Below are 25286 nucleotides of genomic sequence, written 5' to 3' on the forward strand. Positions count from 1 at the left end.
GGTCACTCTATGCTTGTAAGACAATATTGGAGTTCTTTCAAAATATTAAAAGTGAATAAATGACTTTTATATGAGATAAACATCTCTTAAAGTAGCATTGGGTAATACAGCCGCCTAGGCAAACTGCTAGTCACCTGCTAAAAACTAACTTTAGTACTCTAGTAGGGATATTCAAACTTTTGGTGTCTCTGGGCCATACCTGGAAGAAGAAGAGTTGTCTTGGGCTACACATTAAATCACAAACACTAATGTAAACAAAAAAGTCTCATAATATTTTAAATAAATTTACAATTTTGTGTTGGGCCACATTCATAGCCACCCTGGGTCGCATGCAGCCTGTAGGCTGCAGGTTGGACACCTCTGCACCTAGAGTACATTATCCTCATAATAAAGGTTTTGACCATAACAAAGTTCGTTTTTATTATTTTTGCTACCACTTCAAAAAATAAAATAGTTTCACTATATTTCCTGAAATATTTGGAGGTTTTGAGAATTTGTATACTTATAAGATGATCTTGATGTCTATAAAATCTATCAATGGGAAATAAGACTATAACTGATATCTCTGAAAATTATTACAAGTAATCCAAGCAATGAAAATTCAAATACACATTTGCTTTGCCACATAACTACTTCCCTGCTGGTGGATACATGAAAGAGGAACCCATACTATTCTGGCTGATGCCCAGTTCCCCAGGAATTAGTGGGATATAGTGCTGGACATGACGTTACCTTGAGTACATGACAGTCAGCCCCTAACCAGGCTCTGATTCACAAGCCTAGGAAGTACTCGCTTTAAGTCATTGGGTAAGATATGAACTTGTGGTAATTGGGCCATTTTTGTCGAATGTCTCCACTGTCCTTTTCTTTCCCAGTCTTGTTTAACTTTATTGGTGGTGTTGTTTAAAAAAAAATAGAATGGGCAGCCAAAGCTGCTGATCATCTTGGGAGAACTTTAGTGTTTCAGTGTCCAGTGTGTGTCTGACAGGGCCTAGGAGCAACTACATCAGAAAGGTACTTTTTTGTTTTTTTTTTCATTACTGAGTGGTAGGCGGAGTCTGGAACTGGAGTTGGCTGTCATGTCCAAGTCTGTCTGCTTTTTAATATTTTGTTCATTTGCTTTGAAATTGCAAGAGTAAGATGGCCTGCAGTGTAAGATGGGCTGTTTTGATATATTCCAGTCATGACACCACTCTTTGCAATGTTAACATAAATAGTTTGTTGTATTTTTCACTCCATCTAAAGATACAATACCTCTGCACCAGTGATTATGTTAAATATGTGACCGTGAAACAGATCAACAAATGGAGTCCATCTTTGCTTCATTCCATTTTACTCAAACTCTATTAAGAATTAACTATTTTGTAGCCAATGCTTTCTTTATTATAGATTCAAAATGATTAAAAGTGATAGTAATATGTTACATATATATCCATATACTTAATATATGTTTCTTATAAAATAATATATGCTGACATGTATTAATTTTAACATTAAGACTAAATAATGTATATAATGTAAATAATGTAAAATTATAAGGCTTAATTTTAAAATTGTTAGGATTTCATTTTATAACCTAAATTAATTAAAATTAATAATATTCAACATAAAATATAATTTAGATTCCATTTTATTATTAATATCATGAGCAGGCAACTCCAGTCATGTGTTGTAATATATTTATGTAATATTTATATATGCATAAAAGTAAATTTGTGACAATTCAAGTACTTATTCTGATTTCCTACATTGAGGCTAATTATAGTGATGGGAGACATTTGTTTACATATAGGGAATGATTTACTACCTTATTTTAAATTAGAAACAGGACTAACACCCCATCTCAAGAAATGTAAGTATTGAAATTATTTCTATACATGACTTTTTAAAATGGCAGGACAGACAAAATTTTGGAGCTTCCTGCCCATGAAAATTGAGACTTTTACATGAAGCTTGTTACGAAATGGATCTTAACATATATTAAATTATTTCTCCTAAACCTACATGACTAACAAGAATGTGAAACACTGTACATAATGGTTTATATAATAGATTTTTTTCTTCTTCTGCTATTTTAATAAAGGTTATTCACTTAATATTTAATTGTTACACTTCTCAGGAAGGATGTAAGTCTCCTGTCACTATATTTAATTAAACACAAGTGTCTTAAGAGACTGCCTACTAACTGCACTCCCAATGGTTGTTGCTTGCTTACTAAAGCAATATGTAGATCAATGGTTAAAGCTTTTATTACACAGTGATTCCATTCTGCCACTGTGACCAAAAGTACCTGACTGCTGATCAAATTCTCTGTATTCGTTTCACCTTTTCCCCCAAATCTCTGTTAGGTTCTGAGCTCATGCCCAAAGCGCTCTCCACCAGGATAGTGGGAGGCATTTGGTGGTTTTTCACACTTATCATCATTTCTTCGTATACTGCTAACTTAGCCGCCTTTCTGACAGTGGAGCGGATGGAATCCCCTATTGACTCTGCAGATGATTTAGCTAAACAAACCAAGATAGAGTACGGCGCGGTGGAGGATGGCGCAACCATGACCTTTTTCAAGGTAAGTCCTGCTGGTTATCTAAACTTAATGCATTAAGAAGATAGCGTGCAAACAAACAAATCTCTCTCTAGTAATGAGTGTAAGAGCATAGCAAGCAACACTTGTTATTTATTCAGAGCAATCAATAGCATATTCCTTAGGGGTGGAGAGGCATATACAACATAATACATGACCATCAAAGCAAAACATTTCAATATTGCAAATGGCAAAGAGATTTTGCTTCACAAGTATTCTATTTTTGGTTGGAAGAAAATATGGTGAAAAGTAATGTTTTCCCCCCAAAAATTTTATCTTTGAATGTAAAACAAATAATGTCATGTATTTATTGAAGAATAATAACAAATCATATGATTTTACTCTGATGAAAAAACTGAACTAACAAGCAAAATAGAGAGATTCACAGATAGAGAGAACAGGATGAAAGTCATGGAGCAGTTAGTGGGTGGAGGGATAGAGCAAAAAGGAAAAAGGAAAATGGACATAGACAACGGTGTGGTGATTGCAGGAGGGAGGGGGTATAAGGTATAAGAGGACTAAATGGTAATGGAAAAAAATACTATAATAAAAAAAGGGAAACTGATAATCAAGCTTGGTTATTCTAGAGAATGGAATGATTTCATGTAAAAATATTTCCATACTTATATTTCTCTGTGAAAATGAGACAAGTATACTCATTCAGATGCCTACATGAGACAGGTATACTCATTCAGAAGCCTACAGAAAAAGAAGGAAAATAATGGCTGAAAGAAGGAAGCACAAACACTTCCTGTTATCTACATTCTTCCATTTAATATTCTGAATGACACAAACCCTGAAGATGGGCTACCCCATTGAACTTACAATGGTTTCCAGAGGGACAGCCATGCGGAACATTGATTTTCTTTATTTTTAGAGATTCTATTTATGTATTTATTTATTTTTAGAAAGTGGGAAAGGGAAGAAAAAAAGAGAGGGAGACAACATCAATATGTGGGAGAAACATTGATCTGTTGCCTCTTGCATGCACCCCAACCAGGTACAGCCCCTGTAACCCAGGCATGTGCCCCTACCCAGAATTGAACTAGCTACCCTTCTCTTTTGCTGGCCCCAATAGAGCCACAACAGTAAGGGGCAGATGGAACATTAAATATCAAGGAAGATAGAATGCCTTGCTTTCCTCTTTATTATTATTCTCCTTACGTCAGCTGATCTCATTGGACCAGAGTAGACCAAATTTAACTCTAGGGAGTCAGTATTGTTTCATAATTACTTTTATACTTTACTAAGTATTTTTAAATGCTTTGTAAGTTAAGCAACTTAAACATCAGTGTTTTCCTTCACTGTTCACATGAATGCAATTGGAAGTTCAAATAAAATATGCAGTAGAAGTGGGTTTTTTAAAAATAATTGACTCAACTGTAAAATAAGTAATTTCGTCAAACATTCATCAAGTGTCTATTGAGTACCAGAAGTTTCACCACATGTTGGTTATTCTACAGCAAATAAAATCTAGTTCTCACTTTTAAAGCAGTTATAGTTTAGATGGACACCTGGAAGTCTAATTCAACAAACATAGATCTGGGTTTTATGTGATAGAAAATAGCAGTTTGCCTAATTATATAATTTTCTTTGTCAAAGTTCTTACAAAACTAAATTAGCTATGTTAAAAGTATTAAAAGACATCAAATATCCAAAGAATAAGATAAATTTGATTTAGTCAAGTGTGTATAATTCTTAAAATTTAATTATTTTCAAAGTTAATATGGCTAGGCTAATGCTTGGATGTGTATTCTGTATCTAATTAGAAAATAGTATTTAGTCAAATTTATTAAACAACTAAATATGGGTAAAGCATTATGATAAGTATGGTGCTATTTAATGACATTAACTATAATTAATTAATTTTCTCAATCTAATATTTAGAATTAATAGAGATTGCTCTTCTCACAGTTTTTAAAAGGAAATCAACTGTTGAAAATACTAAATAAGCATTGTGAGTAAGTAACATTGTAAAGAGTAAATATGCATTTAAATTACTACAGTATAAAAAGGTCTTTTAAAGTTTGTAAAATGATGCAGGTGATATCATACCAAAGTGATTACTTCTACTTCACAACTATTTCAGAATTTTAATTTTATTTTTATTTTCCAAATATTTCCTTAAATATCTTAAGTATTAAAGCTCTTATATACCACAGGATTTTTCTAGAAATTAAAAAATAAACTCTCCCTTTTTCTCATCTTTAAAGCTTATTTTCTTTTTTGTCTTCTGAGTCTTTCCAGCATTCTGTTTTGCTTTGTTTTGCTTTGTTTTTGTTTTTGTTCCATTGCTCTCAGCAGTGTCATTTTTGCACACCTTCACTTTTCCTCGCCACCTATTTTTCTTCTTACTCTTTCATCTCTTGTTGTTCTTTTTCACATACAACGGCGCTCTTAGCACCCAGATAAAATGGACGTGAAACAACTTTATGTTTCCATCAGTGAAAGACTTTCTCTCTGTAGAACTGAAGCTTTCTAGATTGTACACGAGTCATAATAGAAACAATATGGTGAGAATCACTAAATTCACAATTACTTTATGTTGATAATTTTATCACATGCTGAATTCTTGCTTTGAAATTCAAATTTAAAAGGATACATTAAATGCCGATTTTCCTTTAGTTACTTTTAGTGTAGCCCTAAATAATACTAATTTCAACCTCATATTTTGGCTTGTTAAAATATGTACTTATACTATAACTAATAGGTATACAATTTTAAAGAAGTCCTAGAAATTTGGAATTGAAGGAATTGCATGCTCATTTTGAAGCTCTACACTTGAACTAGGGACTATAGTGTATAGTCTGTTTACATTTGATATCCTTTCTTTTATTTCTTGATTAACAGCAATGCTTACAGACACTCTAGGAAACACCCTCAAGGTATTCATTTCCAAGGAATTTCCATTCTATTTTTTCTAATTTAATGAGTCCCTGCTGTTAATTGTTCTGGAATGCTCACTTCTAGAAAATTATTTTAAATATGTATAGTTTTGTTACTACAAGCAAGAAGATCTGGCTTGAGATACTTGTCCTTAAAGGGTTAAGTTCTCTGTGCTGCACAAACAGAGGCAGAGTTAACCATTCCACAATATTAAGTAATTCCTTTCCCAAAGAACACTGGAGTGTGTTCATTGATACTACATGTGTATTTTCTTCAAGAAGAGTTCTTCTTCTTTCCTCCTACATTCACATACATTCTTCCTAGGGATAGATGTAAAGCCAGGACTGGCAAAATAGCTCAAAATGTAGCAAAATGTGTTTCTTCAGTGTTATTTCATTTAAACAATAGCAAACTGTATGGCATCACCAATTTGTTCTTAATTATATTTAGGTAATAAATTAGCTGAGGGCCCAAGGATTTTATTGAAAAACACATTTGAAGCCTATATACTCTTAGTAACCAATGCCACCCAATAAATTTAATAATATAAATAAAAATAAGTAAATAAATTTAAAACTACAATAAAGAGAATAAAAAGACAGGCCTTATAGTTGAGAGATGATATTCACATGACCTTCAAATGACAAGTATTCATAATAAAATATATAATGAAATCTTTTTAATAAAATAAAAAATATAAGCAACTGTGTTACAACCATTTGAGGCTGGACAGGTTCACAGTATTCAAGCAGAGGGAAGAACATTCATGGACCTGTGGGGATGCTTGACATGCCTTTACTCAAGGGTGGGCAATCCATACACACTGCAAGCTGATTGTCCCCCTGCATGTCTCTGTGTGACACACTGCATGTCATCGCCCCCTTGCATGGCACATGTCGTAGCACCCAGCGTGGAGTCCCTACCTGCTTCAGTGCTAGAGGCAAACAAAGCTGGCTTCAAGCCAGAAAATTATATAACACAGCATAATCCTGTGCATACGAGCCCACTTTGTGTTATGGGAACAGTTTATCAGACCTAGTCTCAAAGTTATGGGAACACTGCTTATCAGGCCCATTCAGGGTTATGGGATCACTGCTTCCCTTAGTTGTCCAGACTCCCTGGGTGAGGAAGCCAGACTGCCTCCATTTACCCTACAACAACACAATAGAAATTTGGGCAAAAGATTTCACTATGATCCTGGCGGGTGTGACTCATTTGATTGGAGTTTTGTCTCATGGACCAAAGTGTTGTAGGTTTATCCTCAGTCAGGGCACATGCCTAAGTTGTGGGTTTGATCCCAGATCCATCAGGGAGGCAACCAGTTGATGTTTCTCTCTCACACTGATGTCCACCCCCTCCTTCTCTATCTTCCTCTCTTTGTAAAAGCAATGAAAACAATGTCCTTGAGAGAAGACCAAAAAAATAAATAAATAAAAATTTTTAAAAGATTTCATTATGCATTTCATAGAATGAGGGAATGCAAATAAACTATAAACTTATGAAAATATGCTTAACTTCATAAGTAAGGAGGACATTAAAAATTAAAATTGAAATGAGGTTATCATTACTCAGCAAACAAATCAGCACAAGTGAAATGGTCTTACTATACAATGTGCTAGCAAGGGTGAGAAATAGTTGAGACTTTGATATAACACTAATGAGGGTATAAATTGGTGCCACCACTTTGGAAAACAATCTGGTACTATCTGATAAAGTTGAAAATGTCTTAACATGAATAAAAAAGGAAATAAAAGAAAAGCAAGTAAGGAGGAATCAAAACCTTCAAGGAGCTTAGGAAATGGGTACAATATAATTAAAATCTCACCCCAAAGCTGAACACTATACAAAATGTTGTCATGCGAACAAGCACATTATTTTTACCCTAAAGTATAAAGATTAGGACAATGTATACATATAGATTACATGCTCAAAAGTAACTCAGCTAGAGGCTGTAAATGTTTTGGTCTCTATTGAGAATCCCTATATTTTCAAAGTGAGTCATATGGTTCACAAAATGAAGCTGATTCACTTGTTTCTGTGTACCCATGACTCAGGTTTCCTGATTTCTACACATTCTCTCCTGGGCTTGGCCTAACTAAAAGGTCTGGCTTTTTATCCATGAATAAGTATAATCTTCCAAAAAATATTGTAATAGAGGAGATACATGGTCTTTTTTTGTGGTTGTTAAAAAAATTCTACCACCTATTACAAGGACATTTAACTGATGTCAAATATCTAATGTAAATCACACAATACTTCTGAAAACACAACTTACAATTTAGAATAGTTGTTAGGAATTAAAAAACAAAACAAAACTATGAAATCAGAGAAACCTGAACTTAATTACAGGCTCCACCACTTATTAGCAGTATTTAGATAAAATGCTTTTGTAAACCTCTGACTCCTCGTTCCTAAATAGTAATGACTAACAGGACTGTTCTTCCAATATTCTTTGTACATTGAATAAAAGTTCCTCATGATAAGCTAAGCATCTAGTAAAAGCTTATTATATGTTAGTAGAATACATGGTTAATTTAAAAAATTAGAATGATTTTAAACAATTAAGTAAATTATGTTTCTGTGACCAATAATCAGATGATTTTAAAATACATTAAAAGAGATCACATCTTGTTTATCGAATTTAAACTGCTTCATTGTTATTGCTCTCACGGAAAGAGAATATTTTCATAAGTGAAATAAAAAATTGTGGAGCAATTTTTAGAGTCTCTTTTCTAGACTCTGTATTTGGAAGTAGTATACAGTGCTCCCTTATCCATGGAGGGATGTTATAAGACCTCCAATGGATGCCCAAAGCCTAAGATAGTACCAAACCCTATATATACTATGTTTTTACCTATGCATACATACTTATGACAATTTAATTTATAAATTCGGCAAAGTAATTGTTTAACAACAATGACTAATAGGTCTATGGAAACATTATAACAATATACTCTAACAAAAGTTATGTGAATATGGTGTTACTTTCTCAAAATGTTTTATTGTAGTGTACTTACCCTTCTTGTGATAATGTGAAATGCTACAATGTGTGTGATGAGGTCAGTGTGGTATTCAGAACGGCACACAATTTAATACTTATGGAACTGTATTTACCTGGTTTCTCTGTATCTGTATGACACTGGACAGCAAAGGTCAAGGACTGAATTACTACTATCATTCACACTTGGATCTCTAGTTCCTAACACAGATTCTGAATATGGTTTGGGCTACATTAGCTATCAATTGCCACACAATGGTGCTTTAAAAGTACTAAAACCTGTTAGTGGCATCTAATATAAACCTTTATTTAGCTAACAGGTCAGTTGTTCTCCTTCAAAAAACTTGTTGGCACAGAGACTTTTTTATGTTTTCAACAGACTTTGTTTCTTTTACACCAGAGTCAGTGCTTTTGTCAATACCATTGCTGCTAACCCTTTATGGCCTTTAAACATATCCGTGTCCATTTATAATCTAAAACCCATACCCACCATTCTTTTCAAGAGGTGTCTCTCTATTGATTTAATCATTGCTATTTTGGGTTAGAAGGTCTTTATCCAGAAGAGGAAAATCTCCAAGGATCGGCCCTAACTTTTTCAAAGGTCATAACAAAGCAACTCAAGGCAACATGATTAATTTGATCTTTTAATTAAGGTCTGACATCATATTGGAACAATTTTGAGAACTTTCTTAGAACACTGAAGATGAGATACACTTTCATTACCCAACCATGCAATTCCTAACTCTGTGTCACCTCTAAATTATGTTTGCAAGCAGCCCATATCTTTTAAATTAATTTCTCCTCCTCTTCCTTCTTTGTTGGTATTCTTCTTATGTTAATATTCTCTCTTTTTACTACTTTATGCTATATAGCTAAAAGTAACTGGCTAATACTAACTGTCATTTTGTCTGAACATTTTTGGTCAAACCTAAAAGACTATTCATGTATATTCATCTTCTAAATTATTAGAAGACACACTTTAAAAATGTTATTTGTCCATATATTCACAGATTCCAATTGGCTTCATTGTCATCCACTCTGTGACCCTAAATCAGTGTTACACATTTGTTTTCCTTATGGTAGCAACTCACCTCTTTTACCAAATTTTGTGCATTTATCCATTGGAACAATGAACATGATTGCATTAATTGATTGAACACCTGTGACAGAGGGTTTTAGGTAGAAAGTGTGATTACTTACAAAATTTTTCTATTCTGTAGAGAGCTATAAATGTTTCTTCAAAATATAGAGTCAATTTATTTCTAAGTCTAGATTATAGTGTTGTGAATGCAAACAAGTGGATTAATCCATCTGAGGGGAAAGCTTTATCTTTCGGTACCAAGCAACAAAAGAAGGTTTGCTTTCTTTTCTTTTCCTGTGTGCGTAATCTCCCTCTTTGGGAGAACTCAAAATACATACTGAATGCCATCTCATTAATCTTCACAATAACCTCTGAGGAAGGTAGAGAGCAATTATCATTATGTTCATTTAACAGATGAAGAAACTTAACAATGGAGAGGTTAAGTGACTTATTAATTATGAAAGCTATAACCAAGGGACTCATAGTATCAACAACAAAAGTAATAGCCAAAGATATAATGGCATAACTGTCCCTGCTCAGAAGGACTAAGTGCATTAGCCACTTGGAATCACCCACATGACCTCAAATGTTTGCTCATATTAAATTTCTAAAACATTTGCCTTAAGCCATTAGGGCACATGCAGCTATAACATGTACTTTATAGTCTGCTACTTATTCTGTGCTTGTAGGTTCAGTGGTCTTCTGAAATTAAATTATGCTGTAGTGGCAGTGTAGGTTTTTAAGCCTGAATGGCTTGTGTGGCATGCTTGTAATGATTTTTGAAAGCTTGAGTGATTTTTGCTTTTTAAATGCCAAAAGAACATAAGTAATTTTTGAGGTGATGGATAGAATGTAAAAACTTGGCAGTTTACTGCAAGTACTTAATAAATAAATTTAGAAACATACACTATTTTCTAGATATTTCCCATATTTTTCTTAATTTCTGCAAAACATAATTTTTGTTTTTATGTAGAACAGTGTTGGTAATGTTAAGGTAATATATTTACTATGAAGAGATTTACACATTAGGAGAGTAAATTCTCAAAATGGCATGTATAGTGTACTTCTGACCCTGTAAAGTATTTTCTAAAATGAGTATGTTCCTCTTACTGTATCAGTGGTAAAACATTTTGAAAGTTTCATTTTGCATATGTAAAAATTTGACTTAAAGTTGTTTTTGAAGATGGGAAAAATCATCTAAAATTACTTTTGAATTTATTTTATTTTTATTGAGAAATAAATAACATGCAACATTGTGTAAATTTTAGGTGTATAACCTGTGATTTAATATATTTATATATTGCAATATGATTACCACCAGAGTATTAGCTAACACTTCTATCACAACATGTGATGATTACATTTTTTGTGGTGAGGACAATTAAGATTTAGTCTCTTAACAACTTTGAATTTTAAATTATAGTATTATTGACTATAATCAGTATGCTGTGCATCAGAACTCCAGAACTAATTCCTTGAATGCCTTTTATATTTTATATGACAAATTTCTAGTTAAGCATGGTCATCAAAAAAGAGGCTCAATAACTATTTGTTTGCACATGGACAGAAATTGGGTGTGCCCTTCATTGTGTACCATATTTACTGCCATGCATATTATAATCATTTTCACAACTACCTAGAAGGGATTCTTTGACAATGCAGTAATTAAAAATTCACAATGGTACTTCAGTAAGTATGGGGATTATTTATTTAATACTGTGTCACATGTGAATTGCCCTGTTTATTTGGGTGTTACTAAATTGTCACAAGGCTTTACTTTCAGGTCATTTTTTATTTAAACTTGGAATTACTCTATGCTTAGTGATGACACCTTCCATTTCTCCCCAATAATTTCGGGAAAAGTCTCACATTTCTGCTTTGGGTTTTATATGGAGTATATTGCCTTTGTTCCTAGAAACCAATATAAAAATGAAATAACATGTGCATTATTATCATTCTAGTTTTGTAGCTAAAATGTTTGACTTGTTAATAGGTTGTACCTACCTATGCATGTATCATACACTCTAGACCACAGCCCAGCAATGTTAGTGATACTATTTTATCAGGATCCCCAGCTAAAGCACTCTTTGATTTATGCAGCCAGTCCTTTTTCTACCAAAGTCACAAGAGATGTGGCTGTACTGCAACCAGGAGGACTGGATAGCATGTATGTTGAGGGACATACAGTCTTGTCTATGACAGGCAATCACATCACTCTGATATATAAAGAGATAGTCTTAATTTTCATATCACTTTTCTTTTTCAAGAGATAGAGTCATTATTTGGTCCTGTTTGAGGTATCATTGGTAAGTCTTAAACATCTTTAAAATATCCATTTGTTTAAGCCAGCAGTCTCAACCTGTCTGCACAGTAGAGCATCAGAATCACTTGGGGAGCTTTGAGAGAATAGTGAGGTCCCAAGCCCCTCTCTGGGCCACGTAGATCAGTGAGGTTCCAGGCCTGCTTCTCGGCCAAGTGGATTCTTGAGGAAGGATCCTAAGTATCTGAATTTTTTTTATTACCTCCTCTGGTAATTCTACTGTGTAGAAATAGTTAACTTAATTTGAACTTTGAACAATGCCTTCATTATTGGCATTAATAGTTGATAACTGATTGCATTAACTTCGCTCTTTTCATATTTGGGTGGGCATTTTTCTCTTCTGAAACACAGACTCCACAAAATATCAGATAGAAGCGTGAAATAATTTGCTGACCACACTCTTACTTCTTTTGAATTATTTACCTGAATTGTCTTTAAAGCCCTTTCAACAGAGATTTGCAGAGAGTAAAAATCAAATTATAGTTTCACTTCTGACACCATTCCTGGAAGCCCCCAGTAGGTATGCATGAGAATTGCTGTGTAGCAGGATGAAGGTTAGAGCTTTCTCCTTTCTCAGAGAAGTATCATGGGGTAAATCTTGATTTTTATTTGTCTGTCTGAGCAAACTTTGAGAAATTATACGTTCTATGGGACTTGGGGAGGGAGCATATTTACCTTTTTTGTTTAAGACTTTATTGCATGTTCTTTTACTATGAGGAGTAGGAGGGGAAATTATAGAAGAGACCTGCAAGGGGCCATATTAGAGTTGGAGGACTGGACATGTGATTTATGGGTTTACCTCATGGGAAGCAGATTCAAAAGAGAAGAAGTATTGGGTTGGCCAAAAAGCCTGTATGTTTTTTCTGTAAAATAAAAGACATATTTTTCATTTTCACCAATAACTTTATTGATTTGGATATTTTAAGTATGTTGGCTATCTCCTGCATAGTATAACATTGATTGTTCTCAATTAATGTCTCAGTTTGATCACTGTCAACTGGTGTTCAACCAGTCTACCCAACCTTGGAGCATTAACCAGCAAAAAATCTCCAGCATAAAACTTTACAAACTACTTCTGACATGTTCGATCAATCACAGCACCTTCTCCATACACTGCACAGACCTTTTTTTGTGTTTCAGTTGTGTTTTAGTTTTCATAATATGGCAAAAATTTCACTTATTTTCTTCCGTCTTCAGTATTAAAATGGCTACACAAAAATTCACCAATTTTGATGTTTTTTAAAAATGCATACTGATATGACAGCTGTCACAATACAATGTAACAAAATTGTTTCCAATGAAGTTAAAGACACTAAGTGCTACAACAACCATCCTATTGAAAAAAAAAAAAAAACAAGTGAACTTTTTGGCCAACCCAATACCTTACTCTATAGGTAGATACTGGTAGGTTCTGAGCAACAACTAGAGATTTGGGCTCTTGTTGTTTTCTTGCCAGAGCTTGTTGTACTACCCTATACTATTTAGTGAATTATCATCACTCCTTTCCATGTTGTGGAAAAATGTAGCTGTATTAATTGATAGGCACAAATTATAACATAACTCGAACTGACATGTTCCTTTGTGTCACTGGAGGTTACCTCAGTATCCATACCCCCTTAGATCTAAACTGAAACAAAATGCTCCTCAAATACCGTGTTGTGCTCTAACCTGGGTGATGGAAAACAGAATATTATTAGGCTTCCAAGCCAAACTCTGTTTCTGCTAATTTGCTTGCAAGTTACTAATTAGAAAAAATCCTATAGCTATTTAGAATAGAAACTTTATTTTGAATTTTTTTGTTTTTTTTCATGCATTTAATCTATTTATTGGATAATTCATGGATAATTTACTTATTGTTTTAATTTTTCTATGTACTTAATTGAATGAAATGAAATTTAAGCTTTATGGTTGAACACCAATGTATCTGATTTGTCAGTTTAGATTAATGATTAAAGCTATTATTAAAATTTCATTTATTCATGTTGATGTCTTATTCATTTTCTATCAGACACTTTTTCTAGCAATCTAAAGGATATATCTCAGCAAAGATTTTTATTGCTATATCCTTTATCTACTTCTCCAAAAGTATTTTTTATTTATTAATGGTGTTAAGCTATTGGTTGTGGGTAGTGGATTACTGTTAATATTAGGTTAAATGGGAATATTTTGTTTGATAAAATAAGTTGACATTTTAAAAGTGTTATAGGCTTATTAGTGTCTAATATGGTTTTGATATTAATGTGTTATATTTAAGGTAAATATTTAAACCAATTTTTATTATGAATTTAATTAGCATGGGAAAGGTTATTTTTACCCAGGAAAGTTGTCTCCCTTCCCCATTCTCATATAACACACAATTTCTTGTATGTGAGGCCTGATCCTATGTTTATTACAGACATTTGCAGAAGGCCTACAGAAACCCAAGACTGTTTTACTATGTTCCCATTCCAAGAATGAAAACGGTGCCTTTGAGTAAAGCTGCTCTAGCAGACACTGGATTTTCATGCCAAGTTACAGCCATCAATGGTGAAATAGCAGATGTGAAGGCCGGTTGGCATCAGAGCACATGAGTCAAAGACTTTCCTATGGGAAAGAAAGTGCTTCATTACACTCTGTCTATGCTATGAATATTGGTTCTATCAAGCTGTCGGAAAATTAGAAAATGATGGGTTTTATTACCCTCGCTCTGCCAGAGTGAATTCAAAAGTTAAAAAGTAAGTGATAATCCTATTTGGGGAATTATAAGAAGTGATTAGAGTCTCAATGTATTTAAACTTGGAAGGGCCAACAACTTTTGTCTTAGCTTCTCTAAAACATTTGTGGGACAAAAGTTTAATTCCTCTCTGATTGTGGCCTTTTCAATATATACCAGTGAAGCTTCAATTCTTCTTTAATTGAAGAATAAGTTATGTGTAAAAATCTGAGAAATAAACCTTTTAATTGCCTTGGAAAGACAGTGTGTGAGGCTGCTGTTATTCCCCAATACACCATGGTTCTCTCTCTCATTTGCCCTCTTTCCTCCATTCTGGGCAGGGACCATTCTTACTATTTGTCACATCAGGATGGCAGCTTAAACATGGTGTTGCACCTCATCAATCTTGGGAGAGAAGTCCCCACAGGGAGTAAGAAAATTCGAAAGTCAGTTAATATAGTGATGTCGAGCTGGCATGTCAAGTGCTGGATAATGGATAATAGTTGTCACTGCAAGAGTTTATAGCCACTGGTTAGGCAACAATTTGAAGAGAATTGGAGAAGGACATATTTTTGGATACAAAGAAGTAGGCTGAGATAAAAATTAGTAAAAATTGTTTTTTTAAATGTAATATAAAAAGTATAATATATTTCTTAGATAAAAATAATTAAAATGAAAATTCTATTTCTTCTATATAAATAACTGAATAAAAGCATCATTTAGTATTTCTAAAACAAATATACAAACAAACAAAAAACACAAACTCTGCTTTGCAAATTATGTGAGGAAATTATATTTATTGGTATCCTGGCTAAGAAAGATCTATTATTCATGCTTACTGTTTTGTTTTGTGGGAGATACAGTTTTAGAATGTCAAAAAAGACATTATTTTAATTTATCTAAATTGCCTATTAATTACAGGGGTATATGATGTGGACTCCAGCCAGTGGGGTCCGTGTGTTGTGGCTGCAATGAACAAATTCGCACAGACTATGTGGAGAAAAAGAGACAACATGGCTGCTCTCTGAGTGAGAGAGGGCTGCAGCTCTTTCCTGGACAGGCTTTTATTGCTTTTCTGGCATCGGGGATGGTCCTCATTTACTATGCACAGGTTTGCTGTAGGTGTTTACCTGTTACAAATAACAAAGGAGAGGATGTTCCTAATTACTTTAAAGAGAAAGGATATTTGCAAATGCAAGGGGAAAAATGCTTGAACTGGTTACACTCCATGCTTGGGAGGTTTAACATAGATTTTAAGAAGTTACTTTAAAGATATGCAGTGAACTTTTGCTGCCTCAATTCAGGGTGAGGGAGTTTTAGCAAAGAGCAAGCCTCAAAGCAGCCTAGGTACAATGCAAGTCCCCACAGGAAAGCCGATTTGTGGGCTCATTTCCTATGTGCCGAATCACACCCTGCTGGTTTTCTGATTCAGGGGCTGGGCTACATTTGCTATGCCACGCGGATAGGTTCTCTATATGTATACACTGAAACTTCTGCTTAATCCAGAATATCCTTGGGAATTAATGTTTTTGATCTTTGATGCTCTGTGATGTCTTTTTGGGGAGAAGCTATCCTTTTGTTGTAAATACAATTTATACTAATTAATATCTTTGGTCAGCTGAATTTTCTTTGTTTATTTGTTTTTCTATCCTTTTGCAAAAGTCCAAATAATAGTAACATCACTTTGTTCTTTGTTCTTAAGAGTTGGTTTTTAAACATCACATGGTAGTTAAGTTGGATCTTTCATTATGTCATAAAGCAAAATAAAGTTTGCTATTACTGCTCCTCCATCTTTGATCCTCAGATTTTTATTTAAGGCAGCACAGAAATGTTATGCCCCCTTAGAAGCTCATGTAAGGTCATGAGCTGTTCCACTAGTCAATGATCCACTTAGCACATCATCATGCATATTTAAAAATAGCAAACGCAAATCATAAATCATCTCTAGTATTTTTAATATCCTTCCCACTAATCTCACACACATTGGAAAAAGGACAAAATAAACTTTAGAGCTCATTCATAAGTATTGATAAATGAAAACTGAATATAATAAAGCCCTCAAAAATACTGCTTTAAAATATGACTACATTGAACATTACTGCTAAATGTCTTAGTCTTAAAGGAATCAGATTCTGAAATTACTCTGATTCCTCATTTTGCTGTAACATTTGTGACTGTGGCAGTGCCTACAGTTGTTTAAGTGTCTATGCATACTGACGAGCACTTTCATTGGCCTCCCATATTCAGAGTGATTCTTTAATTGTTTCATCAATACAGAGCATTCCAGATGAGTGAATGTGTCCGTACATGTATGCACGTGTGCGTGATGAGTATGTTCTGTAAGATTAAGACATGCTGCCTTAATTAGAGTTAAATTATGGGTAATTAAATAATTTATTTTTCTTATAACTAGTCTCCATATTATATCACTTTTATATATAAAAGTGGAAGAATAAATAGTTCAGAAGTGGCAATAAGTAGTAATTTTATATTTCCTGACAGCATATGAGTAATGTTTTTATTGTTATTAGCCTATTGTATATAGCAGTGCTTTAGTGGAGTTCAGTGAAAAGGGCTGATTATCTCTAAAGGTAGGTGTTTCATTTATTAAATATTATAATTATAGCTGTTTAGAGGCTACATTATAAATTAGTTTGCTTTGTAGTAACCTTAACTGTTTTCAGAACACTATGAATTTATGCTTCACTTTAATTTTTTACAAAACAGTTAAACAAAGACCAAAGAATTGGAAAGCAGCATTAATAATGGATATAAAGGACTGTTGAGTCGATGCAATGCACTTTAACATAATGACTAAATGGAATGAAATCTGACACTCACTAGGGATTTGACACTCACTAGGGATTTGTTTACCCCTTCTAGGCTTCCGTTTTATTAAAGGGAAAATGGAGTGTAAGTATACGTCTTCTAGATTGCTTACATAAAACTCTAAATATGTCTTAAACTTCCAGCATGTACCTGCAGTTATCCTGATTATAAAGAGCTTAATAACATAATTATTAAACTCTAATGATGAGACCATTTCCCTGATGTAGATGCTTATATTCTTGGAAATGCATTCAGTTTACTTATGGTTAATACCAAGATTCAACACTCAGTTATATTTTTTCTGTCTTAATAATTTGATCCTGATATTAGATTATTTTAAAACATTCTGGATTGTTCTCTTATACTGCTTGAAAGCTAAAATGCATTATAAATCTAGTTCTATTCACACATTATGGATAGCCTTTTTTAGTAATGTGTGAGATTTGTTTTTACAAGCCATTCATGTTCAGAATGAATGCTTAAGTAGGAAAAAAACTCCCATTTTTGTTTCTTCCTGTCCATAAATATAAACATGATAATACAAGCAAGTTTATTTTTCTCTTAAGAAAATAATGCACATGGCTCATGAGAACTACAGAAGTTTAGGAAAACAAAGGAAATATATCCCAACTCTAATCTACAAAGACAGTTCTTAATATCTTCTAACAATAACCACTTGCATTTTCTCTATAGATTATATATTATGGCTTTTTCTTTTTTCATTGTTAAAAACTTTTAGATTTAATAAAGATGCATAGATTCTTCTGTTTTCACTGAACACATAATAATGCACAAGAATATGCTTTAAAGAATGATTATCAGTAAAATAGGCTAATAAGAATGTTTTTATAATACTTTCAGATAAATATGTTTCTTGAGATAAATTCCAAAACAAATAGCCTTTTTCTAATTTCCAAACCCATTCCATCTTAACCATTGCAAAAATTAGAAGTATGTTTACATATAAACACACATGTAAGCAGAGAAATCACTTATAACTTAGATAACTAAGGGATTGGAATGCTCATTTTAATATATATTATATTATAATATCAGAAATTTAATGCTTTAAATATAAAATTTAAACTTTTTAACTTAAGCTTTAAAGAAAAACCAGTAGACATGGTACTGAATTTATCTGTTTAGGATCCCTAATATAATCTTGCCTTCAACTGAATGGAAAATAATGTAATACAAATATATAGGAATAGCCATGAGCCTTTTTCAGTTAAACTATAGTAATGTACATTTAGGAGAATGATCATATATAATACACATAAATTTATCTGTTAGCTGTAATTCATCTAAACTTTCCATTTTTATGAATGAAGAAGACCACTTGCATGACTGTATTCTTCTCAGAAAGAGGCACCAGTGAATGAATTTGAATTGGCATTTGGTGCCTCAGTTATACCAGGATGCCCAGAATATACCATAAGCAAGGGATGCTATGTTAGTTCATATTCTTAAAGTGTTTTAAATTGATATTTTTATTATATCTTACTTTTCTTTCAACAGTAGAAGAAAACAACCCAGCCTGACTTCAGCAAACAGATAGAACTTATCAGGTGACTTAAGAATCCATATTGTCAGAATGAAGGAGGTGATAACCTAGATGGCCATGAGTAAGAAATGAGCATGGTTAAAAGCAACTCTTTTTAGATCTACTGGGAATATTCTAATCCTTAGACAGATATTTAATAAAAGATTTCCCCAATTTAATGATAATTATGATGATGCTGAAAGTATTGATATTTGTGACATAGGCCCTCTTGAAATTCAGGGAAATCACTAGAGCCATTTAATGTCTGTGGGGAAAAAAGTGATTAAGAAAACCAGCAAAATTCACATTGAAGAAGCCAAATAAACTAGCATTAGGAAAGAGTAACTCTTCTGAAGTCAGAAAGACGTCTGCATTTGAAGGTGTCTGAGAACTACTTTTGTGGAAACAGGTGATGCAGACACCGGCCCACAGTGTCTGTGTCATTATGGATAAAATGAGACATTCCCACAGATTACTGAGTCCTGTGGAAGAAAAGGGACAGCATGGCTTTTCTCTCAAGGGGAGCAAAAGCTGAGGCTTCTGCCATGACAGGCCTTTATTATGTTTCTCTGCCCATTACTTGATGGTCCTCATTTACTATGCACAGGTTCGCTTTAGGTGGTTACCTTTTACAGAAAACAAAGGAGCCAATGCTACTAATCACATCACAGAAGAGGGATATTTGCAAACAAAAAGGCAAAAGTGGTTGAACTGGTTACACTCATCCTTGGAAGGTTTAACATGGATTTTAGGAAGTTGCTTTGCACTAAATATCCTCAATTCAGGGTGAGGGAGTTTTAGCAAAAGCAAGACTCATAGCAGCCTAGGTACATTGCAGGCCTGATTCCCCATAAGAGAACCTATCCATGGGTGTGGGTCCTGTGCATCTCCTAGTAGGAGCTGGGCCCATGCCAAACAGAACAGTTTCCTACAAACAGGAATCCTGAGATCACTAAAGGGGCCTTTATGCTACTGATGCAGTTTATGAGTCAGCTCCAGTTTGAAAGCTCTGTCTTTCTGGGGGCCCAGCCATTACAAGTCTCTGCTTCCATTTATTCCTACACTGATGCTGTGATATATGTAATACTTAGAGTAAAACTCATATGACTAGAAGAAAAAAGGTTAACTGTATTCTGAAAATAAAAATGGTAGATTTCTATAGCTACCATTCTTTCTATATCTTTTTTTTTTGCATTATCAGTAGACATGCAATAGCTGTCCATTCTCACTCATCCTTATTCGTAGTTTTGTTTCTTTCCAAATCTCAGGCTCAATGTATTGTCCCTGCTATATGTTGAAAAAAGGGTGCAGTGATTTACTGTCACTAGCCCTGAGAGAAACACATCAGTGTTTGCCTTTGCTCGTTTCTTTGAATTTGGGGACATTTTCAACAATGTCAAAATCAGTAGTTTGCTATCAAACTCTTCAAAGACATTTTACTCTATTAGGCTAAAAAATAGAATTGGATCTTTGTGTCTGTATGGCTTTGAAAATATGCATGGTTGTTGCACATGTGAAATGTGGCTAGTGCAATCAAGCAACAAAACTAAATTTTATTTAATTTTCAATTATTTTAATTACATTTTAAATAAATTTTCATTAATGTCATTCAATTGAAAAATTAAAACTGAATTAGTGAAAGATGTTTTCCCATTACACAAAAAATATTTTATTTTAAACTGTGTAATGTAAAATATTTTATTGTAGATCATGTTACCAGGGCCTGTGTTGTTTTCAGCGTGCTGATATTCAGTTGCAGTGTATTGATTCAGTTCAAGTGAGTTCTTCTGTGTACTGATGGAATACTGTGAAATGTTTATTTAAATATTTTGTACAGATGGCATGATTTATAATGATCACTGGGTAAGCTATAACTAGTAATAAATTGAAGGAATGTTATTTAAAATAAAATACAATTAAATTAAAATACAATTTTGTTTCTAGTTTAAAAATTACATATGGGTAAACTTTCAAATTTAAAATGAAGGTATATGATTGAAGCAGAACTGAGTAGAAATGTAGAAACCAGTATTATCACCAGAATAGTAAGGAGTAAGAGTCAAGATGAAAGTGTGTTACAGATGTCACCATAAACGGCAACTGCAATTTGCTGAAGCAAAGTAAAGTGGAAAAGCTGCTTGTTGTATGAAAATATTTTAACAATAAAGCAGTCATTAATAAGAGATAGTCTCAGAAAATACTTAATGAATTAGATAAGTGGTTTCCTGTTAGCAGTAACAAATGAAATCAATAAAATTAGTTGCCTAAAATCAGAGTCAAATATCCAAAAATATTTCAAATGATTTTTAACAGGGTCAGAACTTATACATTTGGACTGATATTACAAAACTTGGATTTTTTTTTTAATTTGTAACCACATGGATTCTCAAACAAAGAAAATTACTTTTAGATGATGGGAAGATAATAAAAGGTACTGGACAGTCCAAAAACTTTGTTTAGCTTTTTCTGTGCAATGGTTCTGGTAGTGTTAATCATCTTTAACTTCATTAGAAACAATTTTGTTAGACTCTATTGTGACAGCTGCATATCAGTGTGTATTTAAAAAAAAACATCAAAATTGGGAGATTTTTGTGCAGCCATTTTAATATTGAAGATGGAAGAAAATTCATAACATTTTGGCATATTATGCTTTATTATTTCAAGAGGTAAAAATGCAACTGAAATGCAAACAAAAAAAGATTTGTTCAGTATTTGAAGAAAGTACTGTGACTGATTGAACATGTCAAAAGTGGTTTGCAGAGTTTCTTAGTTTTTGACATTTTGGCAAAAAAATTCTTTGCTGTGGGGCTGTTTTATGCATTGGAAGATGTCTAGCATCACCCTTGGCCTCCACCCACTAGAAGCCAATAGCGGGAGATAGCCGACATACTCAGAATATGCAAATCAATAAAGTTATTGGTGAAAAAGAAAAAAATATGTCTTTATGGTAAAATCTAAATGAACTTTTTGGCCAACAGAATTTTTCAAATGTGGAAATGTTAGGAAATTATGAAGAAAAAATTAAAACGAATATTTTACAATAAGAAACACAAAGTCCCCTTCTTAACCTTCCCCTCCTTTTAATCCTTGACCCCATGGACAGTTTGCCATTTCTATAGTTTTGTCACTTCAAGAAAGTTATATAAATAGAATCTTGCAGTATGTAACTCTTGAGATTAGCTTTCTCCCTTAGCATAATTCTATGGAAATCCATCCAGGTTACTGTGTGTATCAATAGTTTGTTCCTCTTATTGCTAATTATTCATGGTGTTTTTGTGCCACAGTTTCTTTAATTACCTACTGGCTGAAGTACATCCAACAAATCTGTTATGAACATCTGTGTGTAGGTTTTGATGCACACAATGTTTAATTTTGATAAAATCTAATTTATGTATATTTGTAAATGTTTTGTTTACTTGTGATTTGGGTACTGTATCTAAGAAAACTTTTTCTAACCTAAGATTCTAAAGATTTACTACTTACTGTATTTTATTCTTAGGGTTTTATAATTTTAGCTCTTAAATTTAAGTTCGTGATCCACTTTGAGCTATTTTGTATTGTGTGAGCAATGAGGACAACTTCACTCATTTACATGTTGATACCCAGGTTTCTTAGAACCATTTGTTGAAAAGATTATGCTTTACTGGTTGAATTATTTTGGCATTCTTGTGAAAAACTAAATGGCCATCAATATCATGGTTTATTCCTGCAGTCTCAGTTTTATTCCATTGATTTGTAAGTGTGTCCTTATTTAAATACCACCCAGTCTTGCATACTGTAGAAAGTTTTGAAATTAAGAAGTATGAGTTCATCAATTTTCTTTTTTTTTCAAGGCTGTTTTGGCTATTTTGCTCTTGGATTTTCATATGAATTTTAGGATAATTGGTAATTTCTTCAAAAAGCCAGGTGGGACATTAATAAGGATTGAGTTGAATTTATGTAGCTATGTGGGGAGTATTGTTATCTTAACAATATTCAGTCTTCTAATTGATGAGCATGGCATATCTTTCCATGTATTTACATCTTCCAGTTTTTCAACAATGTTTTATAGTTTCATTTTATAAACTTTGTGCTTCTTTTTCAAATTCTGTATTCTGTATTTTATTCTTTCTAATGCTATTAGAAACAGAATTGCTTTTATAATTTTTTTTCTGATTATTCATTGCTGGGAAAGTGGTGAAACCCTTTCTTTAAGTGATGCCTGTCTGCATAAAAACTAAAAGCAGAATAGGTTTAGATGAAGCAGGAAAGATGCTGAAAGGGTACAATCCCTGACAAGCCCGTTTCCTCTCCAGCTAGTTCCCAACTGTGGTTTAAGATGATGCTAGAAGGAAGTTCTCAGCTCAAGCTATGCCTCAATATCACCAAGGCAGCTTTTGAGAGCTATCAGTGCTAAGACCAATTGAAACAAAATCTTCAGGAGTAAAGCCAAAACAGTTTTTGTTTGTTTGTTTCTTAATCTGCTAATGATTCTGAAGAACATAAAGAGATCAGATGCCACTGTTGTAGGGCATGCTGTTGGAAAGCGATTGTTACATTATCAGCCTTCCAACTGGGTTAAATGTGTACTTGGGGACACATAGACACTTCCCCACATATTTGTACTGCTAAAGAATAATGCTTAAAAGTTAAAAACATGACATCAAAATGTAAAATATACATGTACCAAAGATTTTATTGTTAAGGTTTATTCAAAAACATTGAGGCAATTGGAAATGAAAAAATTAATTTGCTAATAGATATAAACTTAGCTGAGTTCTTTGAGTTTAATAAAATATAATGTTTGGAATTGCCTTTTTTATAGATTTATATCAATTTAATGTTTAACTTATAAAATTAATTTGCATTGCTACAGGGAAGAATTGTCTGCATACTACTAGTTTTCTACAAGATAATGTTTGTACCTACAGAGATGTTAATAGCTTAGTCAAAATAAAGTCAGTCTAGTGCCTATTTTATAGAATTAGAAAATCCCTAGATAATCTACAAAACAACATCCAACACTCCGATGAAAGAATCCCTAAGAATCCTTTTATCTATTTCCAAGTCTTGGACAATATTTTCTTACTGTCTGCCCCATTGTGATTCTACACAAATAGTGATCTGTTAGGTTAGGCTTGATTACTTACATAGAAGTGGCAAAAGTCTTAATTAACTACACAGACTCTTTAGCATTTGCTTAGCAAATCCAGAGCCATGCAAATTACTGGAAATATTTATAAGTAGTCCTGTATTGGAATTTTAAAAATTGCTATTACTTAAGGAAATGAGGAAACTTTCCCCACTAGATTTCACCTACAGTCTAAATGAAATTTCAGGTTCCCAGAGTTTTCTACGTTTGCTAGCCTAGGAGGAAGGGATTTTCCTTACCACTGGTAAGGCTAGGACCTATAAGCCAAATAACAGTCCAGTGTTCCTGGGAGCATTTTGCAGCTATTGGCTGTGTTATGAAGTATACCCTCATTTTTAAATAATAGGCTTGCCATGCCTGATTGAATGAGAATCATTATAAAATGTGACACTCCATATATAGTCTTCGTTGCAAAACTGGTTTGTTCTATTACATCCTAATAAAAAGAGACATGTGTATTTTGGAACCCATGCAAATAATTTATTATTATGAAGAATACAGAGACTAAAAAAAGCTTCTGAATTTCAGAACATGAATCAGATATTTAAATATGTACATTTCCATTTACAAAATCAAAGTCTCCAAAATCAAATATTAGAGAAACTCGTGAAGAAAAAAAGCCCTGGACTCACTTGATTGATCACTGTCCCATAGAGCAAAATGTCCCCCGGCTCAATTCCCAGTCAGGGCATATGCCTGGGCTATGGGCTCGTCCCTGGTTAGGGTGAGTACAAGAGGCAACCAATCAATGTTTCTCTCTCACATCATTGTTTCTCTCCCTCTCTTTCTCCTTACATTCCCCCCTCTCTAAGTGAATAAAGAAAAATCTTTAAAATATCAAAAGAAAAGATATCCTTCTCTAGTGATGAAAACAGAGCATGAAAAACAATAACTGATGTATCCTTATTCAGTATTTGATGTTTCAGTGTAGTATATTGGAAATTAGTTATGTATTCAATGACTATTCATGAACTAACTCAGTTTACTATTAGACCAAGTTTTAAGTTACCTAAAAATCTTGGAAATCTTCTTTAAGCTGATGCATTACAAAATAATTATTTTTGATATGAAAAGTTAGAATTATGATTCAATTCAATATTATACTTTTTAAAATATTAAACATATAGGAGGAATTTTAGATTTTTATTAATAAATCAGTGTAATAATGTTCATAAATTTGGACTTAATACATTTTTCATAAGAAATCAAAACTAAATATTATAAA

At 33.2% G+C, this 25286-nt stretch overlaps 1 protein-coding gene across 1 annotated transcript in view; it reads left to right on the forward strand.

Moving 5' to 3' along the window:
- Nucleotides 1-25286, forward strand: part of GRIK2 (glutamate ionotropic receptor kainate type subunit 2) — a 585197-nt gene that overhangs the window by 489052 nt on the left and 70859 nt on the right. The window contains exon 14 of the mRNA XM_045844097.1: nt 2349-2566. Coding sequence (XP_045700053.1) covers nt 2349-2566 — 218 coding nt within the window. The remainder of the gene's footprint in view (nt 1-2348; nt 2567-25286) is intronic.

This window comes from Phyllostomus hastatus, unplaced genomic scaffold (assembly GCF_019186645.2).
Source record: "Phyllostomus hastatus isolate PE091 unplaced genomic scaffold, TTU_PhHast_1.1 phas_contig_40, whole genome shotgun sequence".
Classification (NCBI taxonomy): domain Eukaryota; kingdom Metazoa; phylum Chordata; class Mammalia; order Chiroptera; family Phyllostomidae; genus Phyllostomus; species Phyllostomus hastatus.